This window comes from Bubalus kerabau, chromosome 16, assembly GCF_029407905.1.
Source record: "Bubalus kerabau isolate K-KA32 ecotype Philippines breed swamp buffalo chromosome 16, PCC_UOA_SB_1v2, whole genome shotgun sequence".
NCBI lineage: Eukaryota > Metazoa > Chordata > Mammalia > Artiodactyla > Bovidae > Bubalus > Bubalus kerabau.
In genome coordinates, this window is record NC_073639.1 from 65,870,248 (window position 1) to 65,888,902 (window position 18,655).

Genomic DNA, 18,655 nt, shown 5'->3' on the forward strand with positions numbered 1-18,655 from the left:
ATGGACGTGAGTCTGAGTGAACTCCAGGAGTTGGTGATGGACAGGGAGGCCTGGCGTGCTGTGATTCATGGGGTCGCAAAGAGTCGGACACGACTGAGCGACTGAATTGAACTGAACTGATGGGGTGAAGATGAAGCCTAACTGCCTCCACATACTCTGTGAGGTTGAATGGCCCCCTATGGGAGTAGGATGGCCACCAGAGAACACCATGAACTTAAAAATAGTGGAAGCCGTCTATACAGTAGTCACAGGAGAGCCAAGACACCTGGATCAATATCCGTATATTGACTCATGGCTAGGGTTAGCTTAAGACCCTCCTACTTGGACAAGGTTCTGTATCCAGAAGAGAAAGGGAAAAATATTAATGGCACAAAAATTGACTGATGATAAAAAAGGAAATTCTACAGGATTTGGACGGGGATGACCTGACCCCTCCCCCATACTGAATAATGACGCACCTGCCTCCCAGTGCTACACCAGGACCGGAGGCCGCCTTAATGCCCAATCCAGGGCCAGGTGAAGCTCCTGCAGCAGCCTCTGCTCTTCCACCAGCTCTCCCGGAGTTCGTAGAGCCGCCGTTTCGGCAGGCTCCAATCCCAGCAATGGAGACCTCTGGTCAATGCCCCCAGAATTCCACCTCAGCTGGACCTCCTAGATTGTATCCACCTCTCCTGGTGAGTACTGTTAGGAAGGGGGAAGAAAACACAGCAATTAGACAGAGGCTGCGCTCCGCCAAGGAACAGGGGGAAAGAACCCCACTACAGATGCCCCTCAGAGAGCTACAACAGCCTCCGGTTCAGGACGCATGGGGCTCTACCATCAGCCCCCTGTAGCCTATTATTACCAGCCATCTTCCTCTACAGATATATTAAACTGGCAGAGACACGCTCCACCCTACTCGGGGGAGCCACAATCCATGATTAGGCTAATGCAGGCTATTTTTCAAACCCATTGCCCTGCATGGGATGACTTAATCCAACTACTCGTCTCCCTCTTCAGCACTGAGGAGAGACACAGGATCCTAACTGAGGCCAGAAAATGCTTAAGAGCAATGGCACCTGAGGGTACTGCAAACCCACAGCGATGGGCAGAATTAGCCACCCTGATGAGAGGCCCAGTGGGGACTGTAACACAGAGGAAGGGAGGGGCCACCTCGAGAGATACTGGGCGGCTATTTTACAAGGTCTCAAGAGGGGGGCCTGAAAAGCTATGAGTATCACAAACCCCTCCAAAGTGATTCAAAGGGAAAGTGAATCACCCTCTGAGTTCTGTGAAAGTCTGTGCGAGGCCTATAGACTTCATACGCCAATAGACCCAGCCAGAGGCTGCTGGGTCTCAGATGGTGATAAATGCAGCCTTTGTGTCTCAAGCCTACCCCGAAAATGTCAGATGGGGGGGCACCAAGTGACTCAGGAATTTTTATACATCCCTGAATGCCCAGTACCTTTGTTAGGAAGAGACTTGCTGTTTAAATTGGGGGCACAAGTGACCTTTCCCCCCACGAAAGGCCCACTGTTCGAGTGGGCTCAGCCACCTATTTACTCTTCCTCTCGGTAACCCCTCAAGATGAATGGAGGTTGCACAATCTCCCGGAAGGGAAACCGGATGGGCTAAACAGTCAAGAGATAGAGTTAACTCAACAATTCCCTGAGGTCTGGGCAGAAGACAACCCCCCCTCCACCCACCGCCCCAGGCTTGCAAAACAAGTCCCACTGGAAATAGAACTCAAACCCGGTACAATGACGTCAGCACCCGCCTTGGGCCTGCCAGACCTTGCTAAGCCGTTTACTCTTCATGTGACTGAAAAAGACAAGGTGGCTATGGGAGTGATGCCCCAGACTATGGGGACATGGGACAGACCCGTGGCTTATCTCTAATCAGCTGGACAGTGCTGCCCCTGGGTGGCTGGGATGCTTATGGGCAGTTGCTGCAGTTGCCTTACTGGTCCGGGAGGCAGCCAAGCTGGCTTTGGGCCAAGATTTGTTCGTAAAAGTCCCACATGAGGTCAACACTCTCCTGCGAGGGGACCCCCATAAATGGCTGTCAACATCCCGGATTACTCAATACCAGGGACTCTTATGTGAGAACCCCCATGTTACTACTGAGCCTTGTCAGGCCCTGAATCCGGCCACTCTCCTTCCTGTGGGAGAAGGTGGGCCCTCACATGATTGCGAGGAAATATGCCAGCAGACCTGACTTGAGAGACCAGCCAATCCCAGACCCAGATTGTGTCCTGTACACCAAGGGCACCAGCCTGGTGAGACAAGAACAATGACTGTCGGGATATGTAGTCGTCATGGAAGAAACCATTGCTGAGGCTAGCTCTCTGCCAGCACACTGGTCCTCTCAACAGGCTGAACTATATGCTCTAATCCAGGCCCTCCAGCTGTCAAAAGGTAAGAAGACAAACATAGACACAGACTCCAGGTATGCTTTTGCCACACTACAGGGCTCTGTATAAGGAGAAGGGCCTTTGACAGCTAGTGGAAAAGATATTAAAAATAAGGAAGAAAGTAAGTCCCTATTAGACGCTGCCTGGGAACCAGAAAGGGTTACAGTCATACACTGCCGAGGACGTCAAAAAGAGGATACCCCCCGGGGTCAGGGAACAGACTGGCAGATAAGACCACTAAACAAGCAGCTGAGGGCTTGGGGGTGACAAGTGAGGCCCCTATTAAAGCTCTCATATTGGCGGAGCTACCTGAGCTAACGCTAGACTCTCCAAAATACAATGAAGCCCAAACCAACTAGCCAAAGCAGAAGGGGACATCAAGACTGAAAAGGGATGGTGGGAATTGCCAGGTGGCAAATTATTGGTACCAGAGGAGTTGGCACCCACTCTGGTAAGCCAAACACACCAAGCAACCCATCTGCTGCTGCTGCTGCTGCTAAGTCACTTCAGTCGTGTCCGACTCTGTGCGACCCCAGAGACGGCAGCCCACCAGGCTCCCCTGTCCCTGGGATTCTCCAGGCAAGAACACTGGAGTGGGTTGCCACCTCCTTCTCCAGTGCATGAAAGTGAAAAGAGAAAGTGAAGTCTCTCAGTCGTGTCTGACTCTTAGCGGCCCCATGGACTGCAGCCTACCAGGCTCCTCTGTCCATGGGATTTTCCAGGAAAGAGTACTGGAGTGGGGTGCCATTGCCTTCTCCAGCAACCCATCTAGGCCATGATAAACTGGAAGAGCTAATTTGAAAATATTTCTTGGTTCCCCGCCTCTCTTCCCTAATGCAGGACAGAATCTCAGAACTGTACTGCCTGCTCACAGGTCAATGCTGCCTCTCGGCATGGACAGAAACCTCCAGGGATTCAGCTAAAAGGCACGCTGCCCTTTGAACACCTGGAAGCGGACTTCACTGAAATGAAACCTCACTGACACTACCATTACCTGCCAGTCATGGTATGTACATTCTCGGATGTGTAGAAGCTTTTCCTACCCGGACTGAAACAGCATCAGAAGTAGCCTGGTGCCCGCTCAGGGAGATAGTTCCCAGATTTGGATCTCCTACCAGCATTGGATCGGACAATGGCCCGGCTTTTGTAGCTGATTTAGTATAACAAGTAAGCAAAACTTTAAACATCTAGTGGAAATTACATAAAGCATATAGGCCCCAGAGCTCTGGGATGGAGGAAGGAACCAACTGGACACTTAAAGAGTCACTCTCCAAGTGGATCTTAGAGACTGACTGTTCCTGGGTGGACTTGTTTCCGATGACTCTGCTCACTCAGGATGACCCCACAGTCCCGTGGCTCTTCTCCATACAAAACTGTGCATGCGAGGCCCCCTCCCATAATAAAACAGGTGTCAACAAATTTGCCTCAGGTAAGGGGAGATGAGATTTCACAGCAGATGGAACAACTGGGTAAGGTAATAAACCAGGTAACTAAGTTTGTACAAGAAAGTGTGCCATTCCCCGTTGGGGAACAGATTCACGAATTTGTGCCCAGGGATCAGGTGTGATCAAGGATGGGAAACAGGACTCCTTGGCCCCACATTGGAAGGATCCATATACTGTTGCTCTAACCAGCCTGAATGCAGTTAAAGTTGCAGATGTCACTCCCTGGATCCACCACATGAGGGTGAAGAGAGCATACCACGAGACCCGGAGGACGCCGAGTGGACTACACAAAAGGACCCCACTGATCCCTGTGAAACCAAGATCGTCTTAAAGAAGAAACAGAGATGAAGCTCTACGATCAACTGCTGCTACAAGGACTTGCTGGTATCATCTTGAGACTAACCTTAGTTTCAGTACAAAGAGGGACCTGTGCTATAATTAAAGTTGAATGTTGTGTATATATTCCTGATTATATCAGCCACCCTAGATGACATGAAAGGTCAGGGAAAAGTTATGTCTGATGATAATCTTCCTTTTTGGACTTCAGTCCTATCTTGGGTGAAGGGTGACGGGTGGAAAACTATATTTACCATTGTTATAGTTGCCTTGATAGTTCTGCTTTGTGGACCCTTTATTTTACAATGTATTATGAACTTTGTAACCCAAAGGTTGGTGTCATTCTCCCAATTGGAGGTCGGAGAGTCAGGGTGCAATATATCCCTATGAATGATGCTCATACTATGAGATAAGAGCATCAAGATGGGGGAATGAAGGAGGAAAGAGACAGAACAGGCTCCATCTTGAAAGCAGGACTCCATCTTGGGGCAGACTGTGGACTTTAAGCTCTATGCCCAGTATCTATGGAAACGACATACGAACCAGAAAATGAGGCCCCCTGGATGGAAGAGCCCCAGGGCTTGTACCTAGACTCTCTGTTGCCTAAAAGAATACCCTAATTATCTGTGTAACTGAATAGAATCATAAATTCTATCATGCTTATTGGGGTATGACCCCAGGCCTATTGATAATTGTCCACTGTTAACTACCTAGGCTTAAGACATATGAATCACAGGTTAACTTTGATTGTATCTTTCTTTTCCTTTGTTCAGACTAGTTTCAGAGAATTTGGGGAGGTGGGTTTGGGCACGTACACTTAGGGTATATAAGGTTTTCAGAAAAACTGGTCAGGGTCCTTGGCTAAGAGGAGACTCCGCCTTGGGCCCGCCGGTGTAATAAACTGCACTCCACTAACTGCATCATCCTTCTGAGTGAGTTTGTTTCCCAGAATGCATGGCTACAACAAGACATATGGGTTCGATCCCTGGGTTGGAAAGATCCCCTGGAGAAGGGAATGGCAACCCACTCCAGCATTCTTGCCTGGAAAATTGCACGGACAAGGGAGCCTGGTGGGCTACAGTTAATGGGGTCACAAAGAGTCGGACATGACTAAGCATACACACACAAACAAGGATCTTAGTCCATTTTCAAAGGTGGAGAACATATTGAACACAATAAATCAATTCACAGTGGGGCACTGCTAGAAGCTTATTTGTATGGCGGAAGCTTAGGAATCTTTTCTGTCCATAACTCAAACCTTTGTTAGACATTTTCTAAAGCCTTCATACAAGGTAACACTTGAGAGAATCCACCCTTTAGAAAGAAGGAAATTGATTTTCGTATGAGAAAAAATATAACGGTAAAAGGGGAAGCAACCGTCAAACATGTATGAATGAAGATGAAAAAAACTACTTCTTACAAGCCGAGAAATCTATCAGGACCCAGACATCTGTCACCTCCCAAACAGACTTTAATTTTAGAGTTTGCTTCCTCTACATTTTTTTCCCCTTCTCTTCCCATAGTTAGATGGATTTAACATATGCTTGGGATTTCACAAACTCGGTTTTGGTAGGTGCGATGTCTAAGAATATCTAAAGCTGTTTCTGAGGCCTTATGGGATGACGCTTGTCTTGTTCTTTGAGATTCAGTCTTTGGATTTTTCTTATTCTTCGTGGGTACTCTTGTGATGTCAAGTGATTCCCAAATCCCCATCTGCAGATGTGAACTGAACCAAGCACGGGGTCTAATTTCCAACGACCTTTCTCTCCAATGCAGCTCATTTCAAATGCGCCCACACAGCCCCTGGTAATCTTGTTTAAAAAAAAAAAAATACAGTTTGTGATTCAACCCCTGGTGGTTCAGACAGTAAAGATGCAGGAGACTCGGGTTCAATTCCTGGGTCAGGAAGATCCCCTGGAGAAGGAAATGGCTACCCACTCCAGTGTTCTTGTCTGGGAAATCCCATGGGCAGAGAAGCATGGTGGGCTACAGTCAAATAAGAGTCACACACAACTGAGCGATTAACACTTTCACTTTTCTGACTCAGTAAGGGTGAAGGAGGGCCTGAGACACTACCTTTTCTTAACTTCCAGGAACACCACTACCTGTCTCCTTGACCTTCGGATGGCAGTAATAGACGCAACAGACCAGGGCTAGATATACTTTAGGAGAGTGAATAGAACTGGCCGGAAGGATGGACAGGCACTGGCGTGGTCACAGATGATCCCAACATTTCTGCTTGAAACAACAGAGCGGTGGTGATGCTGGGGCCTGCACCAGTGGAGGAGATGCTGAGTGCTGGCCCAGAGCTTCAAGGGGCTTCCACAGGGGCTGGGCGTGACTGTTTAGAGTTCACAGCTGCCCCAGGAATCAGAGTGAGGCTGCCTCCACCTGAGTCCTGCCTCTCCTGCGCTCCTAGGCTCAACAGACCCTAATTCCCCACTTACTGAGTGAGTAGAGCCTCAGATAAGTCAGTTTGTGTCCCTGAATCTCAGTTTGCATGCATGCTAAGTTGTCTCAGTCGTATCCGACTCTGTGTTACCCCAGGGACTGTAGCCCACCAGTCTCTGTCCATGGAATTTCCCAGGCAAGAATACTGAAGTGGGTTGCCATTTCCTCCTCCAGATCTTCCTGACCCCGGGATCAAACCCGAGTCTCCTGCTTCTCCTGCATTGTACACAGATTCTTTACCGCTGAGCCACTGGGGAAGACCAGACCTGTTTACTCATCTGTAAAATGGAGATGAGCCATTCATCCATAACTACTGAGCCACCCAGGTACCATGCTAGGCACAGGTACATGGTGGTGAGCAAAACAGATAGGGGAGAGTACCCTGCTTTGCCACGGGAGGGTACCTTTCAGTTTTTTAAATCATCTCTGATCGTCTTTCCATAGCTGCTTTATTTTCTATCTTTTATTTAGCCTGTGTGTGTCTCCTTTCCCTAAATGGGGCATCAAGTCTTTTAAGACAGGGGTCAAGATGTTTTGTATCCCTCATAGTAGCTAGCCTACGGTTCACCATACTCATTAAAAAGGGGTTGAATGGATGCATGAATGCATACTGCTTGCTGCTTTTGAATCTGAAAGAAAACCTGAAGAAATTCTAAACTCACTGCTGCTGCTGCTGCTAAGTCGCTTCAGTCATGTCCGACTCTGTGCAACCCCATGGACTGCAGCCTACCAGGCTCCTCCATCCATGGGATTTGCCAGGCAAGAGTACTGGAGTGGGTTGCCATTGCCTTCTTCTCTAAACTCACTAGCCAGGATAATTAAGACTGGTCTTACATGGTAGCTGGTAGAGAGCTTCAGCATCCTGGCAATGCCAAGAATGCTTTCCTTCATCCTGAGGAAGGAAAAAACTGAGAATGACAATCACAGCAAGGCCCAAACCACAATGCACAGACAGGTATATTCCATATGCACCTAAAGAGCATTTACAAAAATTGATTGGTGATTCAGTAATTCCAGACAAGTCAGCCAGTCAGAGAGAATTGAATATCTTTAGTCCTAAACTCCGGAGAAGGCAATGGCATCCCACTCCAGTACTCTTGCCTGGAAAATCCCATGGATGGAGGGGCCTGGTAGGCTGCAGTCCATGGGGTCGCTAAGAGTCAGACACAACTGAGCGACTTCACTTTCTCTTTTCACTTTCATGCACTGGAGAAGGAGGTGGCAACCCACTCCAGTGTTCTTGCCTGGAGAATCCCAGGGACGGAGGAGGCTGGTGGGCTGCCGTCTATGGGGTCGAGCAGAGTCGGACATGACTGAAGCGACTTAGCAGCAGCAGCAGCAGTCCTAAACTCAAAACAGGACAGATCCAGAACTGAAAAGGAAAGAAAAAAACAAAAAGGCAAGTGACATAAAGAATTCACAGAAAGGGATACACAAAGCATTTGAAAAGATGCTTGAGAGAAGCAGATTAAGTTACATTGAACCATCACTGTTCATCTATCAGAGGGATGAGGGCTCGTGTTTGACCACAAGGTAACGATACGAGGGGAAAGAGGCTGGTCAGGCTCTAACTAGTGTCAGCCACGCTGGGGGACATTTCAGCATTCTACATCCAAGAAACAAATGCAAACTCTTGGAACCAGCACTTTGTTGTTGCTGTTGTTCCATCGCTCAGTCGTTTCCAACTCTTTGCAAACCCATGGACTGCAGCACACCAGGCTTCCCTGTCCATCACCAACTCCCGGAGCTTACTCAAACCCATTCCATGGAGCTGGTGATGCCATCCAACCATTTCATCCTCTGTCGTCCCCTTCTCCTCCTGCCCTCAGTTTTTCCCAGCATCAGGGTCTTTCCCAATGAGTCGGCTCTTCGCATCATATGGCCAAAGTTTTGGAGCTTCAGCTTCAGCATCAGTCCTTCTGATGAATAGTCAGGACTGATTTCCTTTAAGATTGATTGGTTTGATCTCCTCACAGTCCAAGGGACTCTCAAGAGTCTTTTCCAACACCATATCCAAGTAACAAATGTAAACTCTTGGAACCAGCACTTACAGTGGGACATATGTTCAAAGTTGCTCTCAGTCCTTGGGGATAATGAGAAACACTGTTCACAGGAGATAGGTGTGAAGAGATTTCCCACTGTATGCTCTTTTGACTGATGCTAAAGCTGAAGTTCCAATACTTTGGCCACCTGATGCAAAGAGCCAAGTCATTAGAAAAGCTCCTGATGCTGGGAAAGATTGAGGGCAGGAGGAGAAGGAGGTGACAGAGGATGAGATGGTTGGATGGCATCACCAACTCAGTGGACATGAGTTTGAGCAAACTCTGGGAGACAGTGAAGGGCAGGGAAGCCTGGCATGCTGCAGTCCATGGGTTCGCAAAGAGTCAGACACGACAGCAACTGAACAACAAAAAATGCTCTTTTGAATATTTTATGCTTTGTTCTAAGTGAATTTATTATGTATTCAAAAACAAACACAATTTTTTAAGCCTAAGGGAGGGAAATTTTTTAAAAACAGACATATTGGTTAATGGGTCCAGAATTTCAGTGGTGATACATTTCTGGAAATACCGTGGTTAATGTTGCACAATGATGTGAATTCCTCATACCATACACTTAAAAGTGGTATAAACGTTTAATTTTGTTATTCATATTTCACAATTTAAAAAAAATTTTTTAAACAAACTAAAGACAGACACACAAGAACTCATGAATCATGAGATCACATTCAAATACCACTACTTGGGAATTCCCTGGTGACCAGATGGTTGATGGCATCATCAACTCAATGGACCAATGAACATGAGTTTGAGCAAACTCCGGGAGACCGTGAAGGACGGGGAAGCCTGGTGTGCTGCATTCCACGGGGTCACAAAGAGTCAGACACAACTGAGTGATTGAATGACAACCAGTGGCTAGGATTCTGAGCTTTCACTGCCAAGGGCCCAGGTTGGATCTCTGGTTGGGGAACTAGATCCCAGAAGCCGCACAGCCAAAAAAAAAAAGAAAATACCAGCACTTGGAAGATATATTCTGCCAAGCTGTTAAAACTCAGAGGCCTACATACATACATTCTCTAGGGTAGTCCTGAATTAATAAATAAAGGAACATTTATTAATTGTAAAACTAAATTGCAATGTAACTGTGAATTTATATGAAAACATTTACAATGTAGGAAAAAAAATCCTTTGCCTTAGGACGTGAACTTGATTTTTCCCTTGAAAAATGTGGTCTCAACAGTGATTACATTCAGAATGAAATGGCTCATTCCAAACCACAGTTATACTCTAAATTATACTAGGAAGCCCTAACAAAACTAGCCTAGATTATCCAAATAGTGACTTTATATTTCACCAAGAACAGAATGCTTAAAAATGTGGTTAACAGATGCATGGATAGAGGATAAAGACGCTGATAAAATCTGTACTATGTTTTGTTGCACAATGTGTCCAGAAAAGTCCTAGAACCGCCATTGGTACAGATCATGACGAACAGAATTATTCTCCTTTGTTCAAAGATGAATAGAGCAGAGTTGAAAGAGAAGAAGGGAAATAGCTATTTGCCTTGCATGTTCATTTCTAGAAAGAGAAGCAAAGAAACTGACCTTAACTGAACCCACAAGAAAATGAAAGGACAGTTTTCCTATTTCTCTACACACACACACACACACACACACACACACTTCCCCTCTTTCTCTGTACATACGCACACAAACACACAGAGAGGCTCCCCCATGGTCAAGAATAAGCTTAAGGGACCCCCAACATTGAACTCTAACTCCCCTATAATTTACTCCTCTATGTAACCATTCAGTTAATATGTTTATTGTCTAATCCAATCAAATTACTACCTGTATATAGATCTGTCTCCTTGACTACACTGAACATGTCAAAACAGGAACTTTTATTCATCTATTCCCCAGTATCTAGTCTCTAGCAGGGATTTAATTTTTGCTGAATGGAAGAGAGTTTGTACCCAAAACACTCTACAGTCTTATCAGATAGAGACAAGTCTGAGTAACACATGAATTTTTTTGTCCATAAAAATGTTTATAAGATTCTTTCTTATAAACTCTTGTTTGAGTAGCTGTGTTTTATATCAGGATGCTATTTGGAGATTTAAATCATCTAACCTGAAATGATAAGACTATCAGCTCACTAACTGTGGCTATTGATAAAAAAGCAAATCACTCTTCTTGGCTCAAATTCAGTGTTTGGAAGTTCACTTAGTTCCTAGGGGGAAAAAAACAGCACCTGCAATAAAACCATTTACTCCAGGGACCATACCCTCCCTTTTTTTTCAACTGCTTCTTGTATGGACCTCCCTGGTAGCTCAGCTGGTGAAGAATCAGTCAAAGCAAATGGGTGGATACAAAAGCATGCACATGATCCAATAACTAGGTGCTTTCTTCAAAAGCTTTTCATTTACAAGATGATCAAGCCTGGCAGGCTACAGCCCAGGCCATTGGGTTGAAAACAGTCGGACACAACTGAGTAACTAACACAACAAGCAGCTAAATAAACCCTTAGCGCTCCATTCACAATTAACTGGTTATGGGGATTCCTGCTTTGCCCTTTAATCTACACATTCTCTTAGGGACTTTTCTTATGTGTAGGAACTATAGAACTAGAAAGTTCTTTCATGACAAGTCAAAGATATTGCTGTTGCCGTCTAATGTACAGAAATTCCTTGGTGGCTTAGACGGTAAAGAATCCACCTGTGATGCAGGAGACCTGGGTTTGATCCCTGGGTCCGGAAAATCCTTTGGAGAAGGAAATGGCAACCCACTCCAGTATTCATGCCTGGAAAATTCTATGGACAGAGGAGCCTGGTGGGCTACAATCCAAGGGGTTGCAAACAGTCAGACACAAGCGAGCAACTAATATCTAATGTACAACTCAGGATCTCTGGCAGGCTGAAGGGGAACGAGAGTTTCCAGGCCAGCAGTGTATACTTTTCTGAAACCCCAGAGGGTACACACCAAAGTTGTTGCTGTTCAGTCACTACACACCAAAGTACCATGCTATGAAAACCCAGCAGAGGTCCCCCTCTCGTGAAAATTCGCTTGACAGATACCCTCAGTTCCTCTTCACAACTCCCATACCGTTTGAAATTCACTAATTCCCATTTTTCCTGCTTGTCTTACTGCCCTGCATCTTCAGTAGTGCTTATCCCAAGTACAGCTAACTGCTTTCCTTTTTTTTTTTTGCTGCACCATGCAGCTTGTGGGATTTTTGACTGCACCCCACAGCCTGTGGGACCCTAGTTCCCTGACCAGGGGTCGAACTCAAGCCCCTTGCACTGACGGTGAAGTCTTAACCACTGGACTCCCAGGGAAGTCCCTTGTGGGATTTTAGTTCTTTGACTAGGATCAGGACCAGGGACCGAACCCGGGCCCTTAGCATTGAGAGCACTGGCCCACCAGGGAATCCCCAGTTAACTACCTTCTGACCTGTACCAGGCCTAGCTCCCATGTTAGGGCACCACCACGGTGACGAAGGCCACCACATCTGTTCTGCTCGCTGCTCAGGCCCAGTGACCTAATGTAGATAGATGCAGCACTCGGCATTTCAGAGAGGCTCTGTATTTCTTGAACGGATACATGACCAGACCACCTGCATCCAAATACAGGCAACTCGGCTGAGACCAAGAGGAGGGCAACAGTATTTTACAAAAGTGTAAGTAAGTAAATAATACAGATCATTCTTTGGATTTATAATACAGAAGGAATACCTGTTTTGTTATTTATAAAAAGGATTTCTTTCTGTGTAGCGATGTCAGAAGCAGCAGATGGCCCTGTTGGTATGAGGTATGAGACCTAAAGCTACTCATAAGGGGAGAGCTGACGTCCTATGCCACATTGATTTACTCCTCCTGCAAGCCTCCTTTATCGTATCTTTACTTCAGAGCCCCACTCAATACTATTTACATTCAGTTCTATATGTTTTCTGTATATATTACACAGACATATTTTTTATTTGCTACTTACTCATAAGTTTTTTTGAATAAAACTGCCTTTGTGTCTCCCAGAGCTACTCAATAAGTAGGTACTGAGTAAGCGCTTGAGGAACTGATTCATTCATTCTGTATTCCAAGTTCCCTTCTAAGTAAGAGCTGCTAAATGTCAGCATCTGGCCATTATAGAGGTTCAGGGACATATAAATCCAGTTTTTCCTGGACTTTTTTTTTGGGGGGGGGGGGAGTATAGTTGCTTTGCAATGTTGTTTCTGGACATTTTTGATGAAGTAAATGACAAATACTGTAATATAAGAAAATGGTTTTATTCCTAATTTTTAGTTCCCATACAGTTTACAAATACACTTTTACTCTGATAATGCAGCTTTGCGACTAGCAAAGCAGTTAAAACTAACACCCATAAATACAGGTGGGGAGACAATTAACAGCCACTAACGTTCCTCTACATAAACTATTCTTTTAATGTCATTTTTTAAACCAATTGCAAATAGACTACATAGTATACGTGGGCAAAAAGGCAATTAACTGAATCTCTTGAAACACTAAATGTATAATAAACAGTGCATATTATCAACATTTACATGATTCACATCAAAATGATGACATCCTAAAACGTATTCCTTTTAAAGGATAGATTTATCAATAAAATATTACATATCTTTTAATACTCTGGTACAATACTTCATATACTGCAGGAAAATTAACTGTAGGTCTAGTCATCAACTTAATAAAGGATCCTTTTCCATTAGCTTTTATTAATAAAAGAATCACAATTAGGTCATAAATAAACAGGCAAATTATTAATTACATGATTTGAGGTTTAGGATGAAAACTTGTAAAAATTAGTTTGATATACAGTAAAGTTATGCAACATACTAAAACCAACTGTTTAATATTTTTGCCTTGTGTGAACTGCCCGTAATGAAAAAGGAACAAACTTTTTAAGGATGGAAGATACAATAAACTATATTTTGGAACTTACTTTTCAAGAGGAAGAGGAAAAAAGATTTTAAAGAAATTAAGGGCTAATAGATCCTAATAAAGGCATATTGAAATCAGGGAGGCCATGTGCTTGCCATATAAAACTTTATTCCCCCAACAACATACAGAAAACAAAAACTGCACTGGGTTTGTACTTATGTCTACAGCCTAAGTTTCCCTTGCGGATTAATAAGCTACAACAAAGCACTTCACAACTGCATACCTTTTTCCACATTCCGCAGCACTAGAAAAAACCCAGGACATTATATTAGTTCTTAAAAACCCCAGTAAACCCTTAATAACCCCTTAATAACACCTAAAAATAATCTTGATGACTTTCTTGGGTGTTCCAAAGCAACTGGGCTTTGTAAAGGATGCACAAACACCAAGAAAATCATACATGGACTTTCTCATCCCTGTTTAGCCACATTTAGAAAGTCACTGAGTCACTGATTTCAAAGGGAGAGATGACCAGAATTTTCAGGAGGGCCACACACTGAATACAAGGTGTCTTTTTGCTTTTTTTTTCCTTTTTAAAAAAGTTATTAAGACTCTGAAATTTGGCTTTTTAAAAAACCCCAATACCACGTGCCAGGTAATTTCTTCACCCCAAATATAAAATCCTATGCTTATAATTTTAAAATACTTAGCCAGCTATGGGATATTGTGCAAATTTAATGTCTACCAGCAACCCGGAAGCAGACTGTAGACGTGTAGCTATCACACCTATTTCCCAGGTAACCTGATTCAACTATTACTGACTGCTCTGGCCCCAGGCCCTCTGACTTCCTCAGAAACCACCTCTTTGGAACTTCCATTTCCACTGTATTTCTACCTGCACCTTGAACCCCCGCCCCCACCCATCTTCGCAGTCCCTCCACCTGAATCCATCCCATGTAACATTACCCAAGAACCTACAATTACCTTTACCAAACACATGGCAAACCTTAGCACCCTAGGGACTATTACAATCTTGTCTTGGCATCAGTTTATAGCACATGATAGTTTGCTGACTTTATGGAGGGAAATCTAAATGAAATCAATGTCCCTTTATAAAGCTGGCCAAGATCAGGTGGTTTCCAAGTGCAAAACCAACTGATCTTAAGCTACAGGCAGAGACGTTACTGCAGCAGATATATTGTACAATCAAACCCTTGTTTGCTGGTGAAAGACCTTGCCCCCAAAGTCCACAGTCAAAAATTTACCGCAAAAATGAGACCTGTTCAATGTGACAATGTAAGAAAAAATAACAGGACGCAAGATCCTTGTTGCAAATACTTAACTGGAATCTCTTTCCTTACAGGTTTGACAAGAAGACAGTAGTCATTTACATTCCTCTTACAAAGTAATTACCTTCAGATCAGACCTGTGCTCTGAAGCACTGAAGGCACTGCTTCAATGCTGAAGTTCAATGGCTAGGCGGGATGGGAGGCGGGATCGGAGGTGGGGTAGGGGGGAAATCAATGTACTTTTTTTTTCCAATGTACATTTTTGTCTTCTGAAAATGGCAGCCAGGCTCTCCTCAAACAAATCTCCTCAGGATTTTAAAGGAGGTAAAGCCCTCAGGAAGGAACTACTACCAGGGCTGGATCTAGTCCTTCCTTTTCAGGAGACAAAGCAAGAAGAATTTGATGAAGGAGCCCATGACTTAACAGCAAAGTTGCCACGGCATTTTATTATCTTTACCATGTCCACCAATGACGCTTTAATTGAAATACACTCACCGACTGATGATTCAACACACAGGGCAAAGAGGGATGTCTTTGGAGAAGGCACTTCAGGTAGGACATTAGCAAATCTTACTGCTCAGTTAAATCAAAAATGAGCTACTGCTAATTCAGTCAGATTAGTGGCCTCAGGAGAACTGCTCCTCCTCACTCAGCCAATGGCAAGCATGGGTATGGGATATGACTAAAACCAGGGGCATGAAGAAAGCACTCCATACACCTCTCTCTGTAGGGGCTAGGGCAGCGAGCTGGTTCTGCTTTCAAACGCTCTGCCCTCACAAACACATCCATCCTAAGAGGTCAGGTGCCCAAAGTGATGGTTCAGAAAATATGTTAAGAGCCAGCAGAAGTGGTTCAAGAAGCTTGCTGAAGGCCCTGTTTCTGCCCGACTCCCAACTTACACCAGTTATCATAACCAGCTTCAGCTTTCCAAGGTCACTAGCGGCTCCTACTTTTGCTACTTTTTTTTTAGCTGTTTTTCCATGGCACTGGTCCTGACTGTTACGCTGGGGGCCTCCAAGGAACCTTACCTCCAGTTCATGCCCTCATGCAGTCCCCTCTTCCCAAATTGGGCCTGGACCTGGACCTGGGCCTGGCTTTAACCAACACAGGGCAGTAGAAATGCTGTGGTGACGGTTCTGGGCTGAAGTCTTCAGTGCGCGCGGCCACTACTGCTTTATACCCTTGGGGCCTCAGAGCTGCCATGAGCGTGGTCCAGCTATCCTGCTGGCGGATGAGAGACCTGAGGACCACACGCAGACAGAGAAGCCAAGCCATCCTGCCCACCACATGAGTGACACCAGCAAGACAAGGAGAGGAATCACCCAGCTGAGCCCAGCCCAGTTTGAAGAAGGTGAGGAAAAGCAAGCTGCTGTTTTAAGCCACTCAGTTTTGAGGTGGTTTGTCAGCAACAAATGATAACCAAAAACTGGTTATCCGAAGATGCAATTTTTTTTCCAAACACAAGACAATTACTCAAATGAAAAGAAAAGATGGCAAATGTTTTCCCACCACAACATTTTCAGTCAACAGGCTGAATGGTAACTGGTCAACTGCTAAGAAGAAAGCATGCCTTTTATCCTAAGTTCCCGTGATCTTTCCCTTCCATGATTTTTTAATGTCAATGCAAAGGTAAACAATCTAGGGCACTGGCTTAATTGTTCTTGAGCCAAAATAAGAGGCCATCAAAATGAATTATCCACTACTGGATAAGTGATGATAAATAAAACTGTTTTCTCTTCTACAGGATGTTGTCACTTAATTTTTCCAAATCATTTTTCCTCTTACAAGTGCCCTAGCATCCCCCACAAAGAGGGGAGAGGAAACTCAATCTGTTGAGGTTATCAAAAGAAAAAAAATGCCAATAACTAGAATTTGAGTCACCATCATCTGTAAAATATACAACACAATTTAACTGCTTCCTCAATTTAAAATAAAAGTCCATAAAATATAACACTGTCTACATCATAGAGATGATTTCTTCTTATCTGAGGACATGAGTAACTGGAAATCAGGTATCATCGAGTTAAAATACAGTGGTCTTTAAATGGTTTCAAATTTTGCTCATCAAAAGGTAGCCAACCACAGTGCAAGTATTCCAAATTCAAGTTCATTCTTCATGTAACCTTTCTTGTATCTGTTCTTGATCTTTTCAGGGAGAGGGTGAAAGTTCACATCTAGCAAAGAAAGAAATTAGAATTTTTAAGGAGCATACATTGAAAAGTCTGGCAAGGCAGTAAACCATTTTAAAGCAGAGTTAAAGCTTTTAAATATACTACTCATTAGAAATGAGAACTTCAACATGAAATACTAAAAACTGTGAGCTTCTAAATTCTCTTGGGTTACATCCATCACATACTTGGGTCACTCTCTAAAAAGGTGATTGACAGGGAGGAAATGTACAAGAGAGAGAATTCCCAGCATCAGAGCTGGAAGGTGTGGAGTTGAGCCAGTCAGAGAGAGGCCCAGGAGGTCCAGTGCCCTGTGTCACACAGGCAGGCAATCAGAGGCCCAATAAGGTGAAAACTCAGGCATCCTGACTCCAATCATCCAGGACCATGTCCCCATACTTTCTAGATCCCTAGAGATCCTCTCCCAGCACAGCCTGGGTTAATCTACTTTACTAAAAATTGCAGGAATGATGATATCTGCTCTTCATCACCAGTTTCAACCATTTCTCAGTAAGTGCTAACCCTGGCCTTAACAGAATTAATTTTGCATTTGATTTCAATATTTAAATGAATCCAGCTTGGAAAAAGAAATACAGGCAAAAGAAAAAGAAGGCTGATTTCTAATAAGGAGGAGGTTCCTTTTGTTATAACAGTCACAGATTTATCTGCCAGCTCCAAAATGCCACAAATTCACCAGACCCTGATGCTGGGAAAGATTGAAGGCAGGAGAAGGAGACGATAAGAGGATGAGACGGTTGGATGGCATCACCGACTTGATGGACTTGAGTTTGAGTAAGCTCCGGGAGTTGGTGATGGACAGGGAAGCCTGGCATGCTGCAGTCCATGGGGTCACAAAAAGTTGGACACGACTGAGCGATTGAACTGAATTGATATGAACGATGAACCCGAGACCACTTCCACTGAAATACCTATTTCTGTGCTTGACGTCTTGGCAGGTCTTCTCATCTGAAACTTTTCTGCTGCTGCATCAGGCCCACGTTTTCATAGACTCTAGCATTATCTTCTCTCATTCTGAAAAGAAGAGAAAGAAGAAGACACTAACAAAAACACAGACATACTGTTTAACATTATGTGATAGTTATAACCCATCTACTTCATTTTCTGGGACTGAGTATGGCACAGATATAGCTGTTGCCCCCAGGAGCTGACATTCTAGGAGGGCATTTGAGACAGAAACACATATCAAAATCATTGTGAAGAGCCTTGAGTCCCTGTACTCTCAAGGGTTTGGCACAAGGAGAGTTGTTTCCCAGGAAGGTGGAGTAAGGGAGGCCCGTATAACGAGGTCCTGGGTTAGACCGTGAAGGAAGCTGGGGCGTGTGCACAGAGAAAAAAATGGTATTCACTGTGAGGAGAGGGATCTGATGGCCAGAGCTCCATGAAGGCAAAATGTAGGAATGGTCAGGCAGTGACTCTAGATCCATTCAGTCCCTATCCAGTCACGTGAAGGTGAACGTGAAGCTGATCGGTGGTTTAGGGCCCCTGGTGGGCAGGGAAGCATCAGAGTCCAGACTCTATGGTGACCAGAACAGTCCAGGAGGATGAGGAAACCAGCAGCAGTGGGCTGGCCAGAGAGGAACAAGCTGAAACAAGCAGCAGGGGCTGGGGTCTCCTGGGTCTGCACCCTATGAGGGGGATGATGGGAAAGGCAGAGAA

At 44.6% G+C, this 18,655-nt stretch overlaps 1 protein-coding gene and 1 long non-coding RNA gene across 4 annotated transcripts in view; one reads left to right on the forward strand and one right to left on the reverse strand.

Annotated features, from left to right (window-relative positions):
* The first annotated feature begins 282 nt into the window (after positions 1–282).
* Positions 283–4,167, forward strand: LOC129630172 (uncharacterized). The gene is made up of 3 exons (XR_008703576.1): positions 283–674; positions 3,233–3,398; positions 4,038–4,167. It is a non-coding gene; the product is annotated as an uncharacterized LOC129630172 (long non-coding RNA).
* Positions 4,168–12,889: 8,722 nt separating this feature from the next.
* Positions 12,890–18,655, reverse strand: part of PTPN11 (protein tyrosine phosphatase non-receptor type 11) — a 70,788-nt gene continuing 65,022 nt past the window's right edge. For all 3 annotated transcript variants that reach the window (XM_055550576.1, XM_055550577.1, XM_055550575.1), the window contains 2 exons: positions 17,908–18,010; positions 12,890–16,984 (listed from right to left, as the gene is read on the reverse strand). In XM_055550576.1, coding sequence (XP_055406551.1) covers positions 17,941–18,010 — 70 coding nt within the window. In that variant the 3' untranslated portion in view covers positions 12,890–16,984; positions 17,908–17,940. The remainder of the gene's footprint in view (positions 16,985–17,907; positions 18,011–18,655) is intronic.